Raw genomic sequence first — 2,685 nt, 5'->3', positions numbered from 1 at the left:
CTATATTTCAACAGTTGCAGAAGTGCCATTTGTATATCCACCTTTAGACTTCATGTGGTCCTGAATTGACACAGCCTAGGGGAAAAAAAAAAAAGCTTGTTAGAATATGCATCTTATAAATTCTGGTTGCCAGAGCAATTATAAAAGGCATTAATTTGAAAGGGCAGAGCTATATGTTTACAGAGCTGAGTCCCAACTGCAGCAGGGAGAAATAATAACTAAATCCAGGACTGTTATATAGTATTTAAGTCAGTGTTTGAGATGCATTTTGCTATACAAAATCCAGTTATTGTTACATCCCTAACTCTGGCACAGCTTTGACTTCAACGTGATTTGGTTCCAGTATCAAGTGCATCCACAGAATCTGTATCCAAAAGTTTCTCATCACATGTAAAGATACTGATGAAATGAGCACTTCCTGCTCAGTGTATCTCCCACAGTATCTCAAGTTTACCAACCAAAAGACAGTTCTGTTCTGATGCTACTCTATTGATTAAAAAAAAAAAAACCTCAATATTTTTCTCTCTTACAATTTTCTAGTACTTTATTAGCTACCTGCTCTAGAGGTTACTGGGGGGAGATCTGTGCTTTTCCCAGAGGTGCAGACTTACTGAGGAATAGTCACTACTCATCTCTCTGGCCCCGACGTGTGCGGTGTGTACAAAGTTCATGGGCTCTCCTATCATATTCCGGTCCAGTCTTCGACGCCTCTTCTGTGAGAAAAAAAAAAGATATCTTAGGTCTCTATTTAGAAAACATCAGCAGCTTTCAGCCAGCAACAAGTAGCCAAGATAAAAATAGATAGCCACGACTGACCTCTAACGACATCTCATGGCAAGAGGGCTGAAGTTTCAGACTGTTCACAGTAAGACACAATGAAAGTCGCTTTTATTACTGCTAATTGAATTCTAGCAAAAAGCTTTCTTTACTGTTGGAAAGTCAGGGCCTGAGAACTGCAAACAATCATACTGTGTAAGTTTCTGACAAAGAACACACAGTTCAAACGTAGCTTACCAGGACTGGTTTTAGCTTTTTTTATTTTGCCTAAACTCATTAAAACAACAGGATAATGAAATTGTTTCCCATGTAACTGGAAGAAAAAAATTCAAATCTGATAAAGGGTGGCAGTTGTGCAGCTACCTACCGGTGGAGGCTGTTCACCATTGCACCAATTAAAACAAACCAGGAACTCAGTCATTATATTTCTCAATAGGGGATAAGGTCTTGTTAAGTACAATTCTCCGGGAGTTTGAGCAGTACAAGGACTAAGATGCAGCTCCCAGAATGAGCTTAGAAAGGAAATGCTTGTGCAGGTTCACTGGTAGAGATCACAGAATGCATCTGGTAAGTATATCTGCAAAGAGATTAATATTTAGACTTATATTAAAATACATCAAAGTTTTGTAACAGTTATTGAGCAGTAGGCAATTCCTAAGACTAAACCAAGACTGTTACATTCTTAAACATACCTGTAGAGGAGAGAAACATCAATTTAAAATTACTGTGTTCACGTCAGAAATCAGGGTTAAGAGCCCTGTGTATTTACTCACAGAGAGTATTAGAAGTCCTTTATAGAAATGTAGTAAGAACAATGCTAGAATTAAGTCAAGTCTTGTTTAACAGTCTGTGATGTGGTTGTAAGCAAAGCTAACCAGCTTATTAAAGCTACTCATGCACTGTTTTGTAAGAAACCAGCTTCGAACTGATTGGCCTGTTAACATTTCCAGACTGAGGCCTTACACACGATAGCTACTCCACATTCCACTTAGATAGGGAAAAGCTCGAAGCAAAGAGCCTTCTGCAACTCCAAATAGCCCTTAAAAGAGAAAAGAAGAGCCTTGCATACCAGCAAGAGAAACCATTCATCAGAGCTTAGAGCTTCCCAGAATGTATAAAAACATTAATATAGCAATCCTGAACTGGAGACACAGCCAGGAAATTCACTGACTCTAAGTACTGTGATGCCAGGAGACAGCCCGACTTTTAGCAGTTCCTGACTTTTATTTTTTTTAATCCACCTTCAAATCAAACCTTGGGTTACAGAGTAACCTTTGCTATCAACTTTTTCATACCCCAGATCATTCAAACAATATCACAACATGTTCATTTAAAGAAAGTTTTTTTTATTTTTTTAAAACTTACAGCTTAGCAGAAGTTAAACAGTATAGTTTCACAAGTGCAGTCTTTCTGAATCCCCACTAAAGCTTTCATAACAAACTAGCATAAGCTTCTCCTTCATAGGTTCTTATGTAGTCCCACAATTATGTAATTAGCACGTCTATTTCTTTCACCTTCGTGGTTTTCTAACATTTCATCACGTCTAGCTTCAAGCAGATTTCTTACATTTCTGTGATTTATCTTTCAAAGCATTGTTATGTCCGCCCCTTTTTTTTAAGCACTCTATATGATACATTTCTGCAGACTGTCTTACATTATTTCAGTTTGTTCTAAGTGGTTTTAATACAACTCGTTATCTGCCTCAATGATCATTTTCCACCTAATGCCCTCACAATGGTCTTTATCACCACCAGAAGGGACAGTGGTCCACACAACCATAAAAACACGCAGAAATCAAAGCTTTTGCCAGCACTTCCCATTAACCGCAGATTTTTTTTGGGGGGGGGGTTGTTGCATGTTAATAAGACCACATCAAAGCTAAGATTTTCTTGAGCGTGTCAGGGCGCA

The 2,685-nt window shown here is 38.2% G+C and overlaps 1 protein-coding gene across 1 annotated transcript; it reads right to left on the bottom strand.

The window, feature by feature from the left end:
* LOC134049269 (CDC42 small effector protein 2-B-like) lies at positions 1 to 1,198 on the bottom strand. Its single transcript, XM_062501557.1, has 3 exons — positions 1,145 to 1,198; positions 612 to 713; positions 1 to 75 (listed from the first exon to the last, which is right to left on the bottom strand). Exons 1-3 carry the CDS (start codon positions 1,196 to 1,198, stop codon positions 1 to 3), a joined length of 231 nt encoding a protein of 76 aa, XP_062357541.1.
* Between the last annotated feature and the right edge of the window lie 1,487 nt (positions 1,199 to 2,685).

This window comes from Cinclus cinclus, chromosome 13, assembly GCF_963662255.1.
Source record: "Cinclus cinclus chromosome 13, bCinCin1.1, whole genome shotgun sequence".
NCBI lineage: Eukaryota > Metazoa > Chordata > Aves > Passeriformes > Cinclidae > Cinclus > Cinclus cinclus.
This window is presented reverse-complemented; position numbering and strand designations above follow the sequence as displayed.

Coding starts and splice junctions, on each gene's coding strand:
- LOC134049269 (XM_062501557.1), bottom strand. CDS start 1,198: ATGACTGAGTTCCTGGTTTGTTTTAATTGGTGCAATGGTGAACAGCCT. Junction 714..1,144: donor ATGGTGAACAGCCTCCACCG/GTAGGTAGCTGC, acceptor TTTTTCTCACAG/AAGAGGCGTCGAAGACTGGA. Junction 76..611: donor TGAGTAGTGACTATTCCTCA/GTAAGTCTGCAC, acceptor TTTTTCCCCTAG/GCTGTGTCAATTCAGGACCA.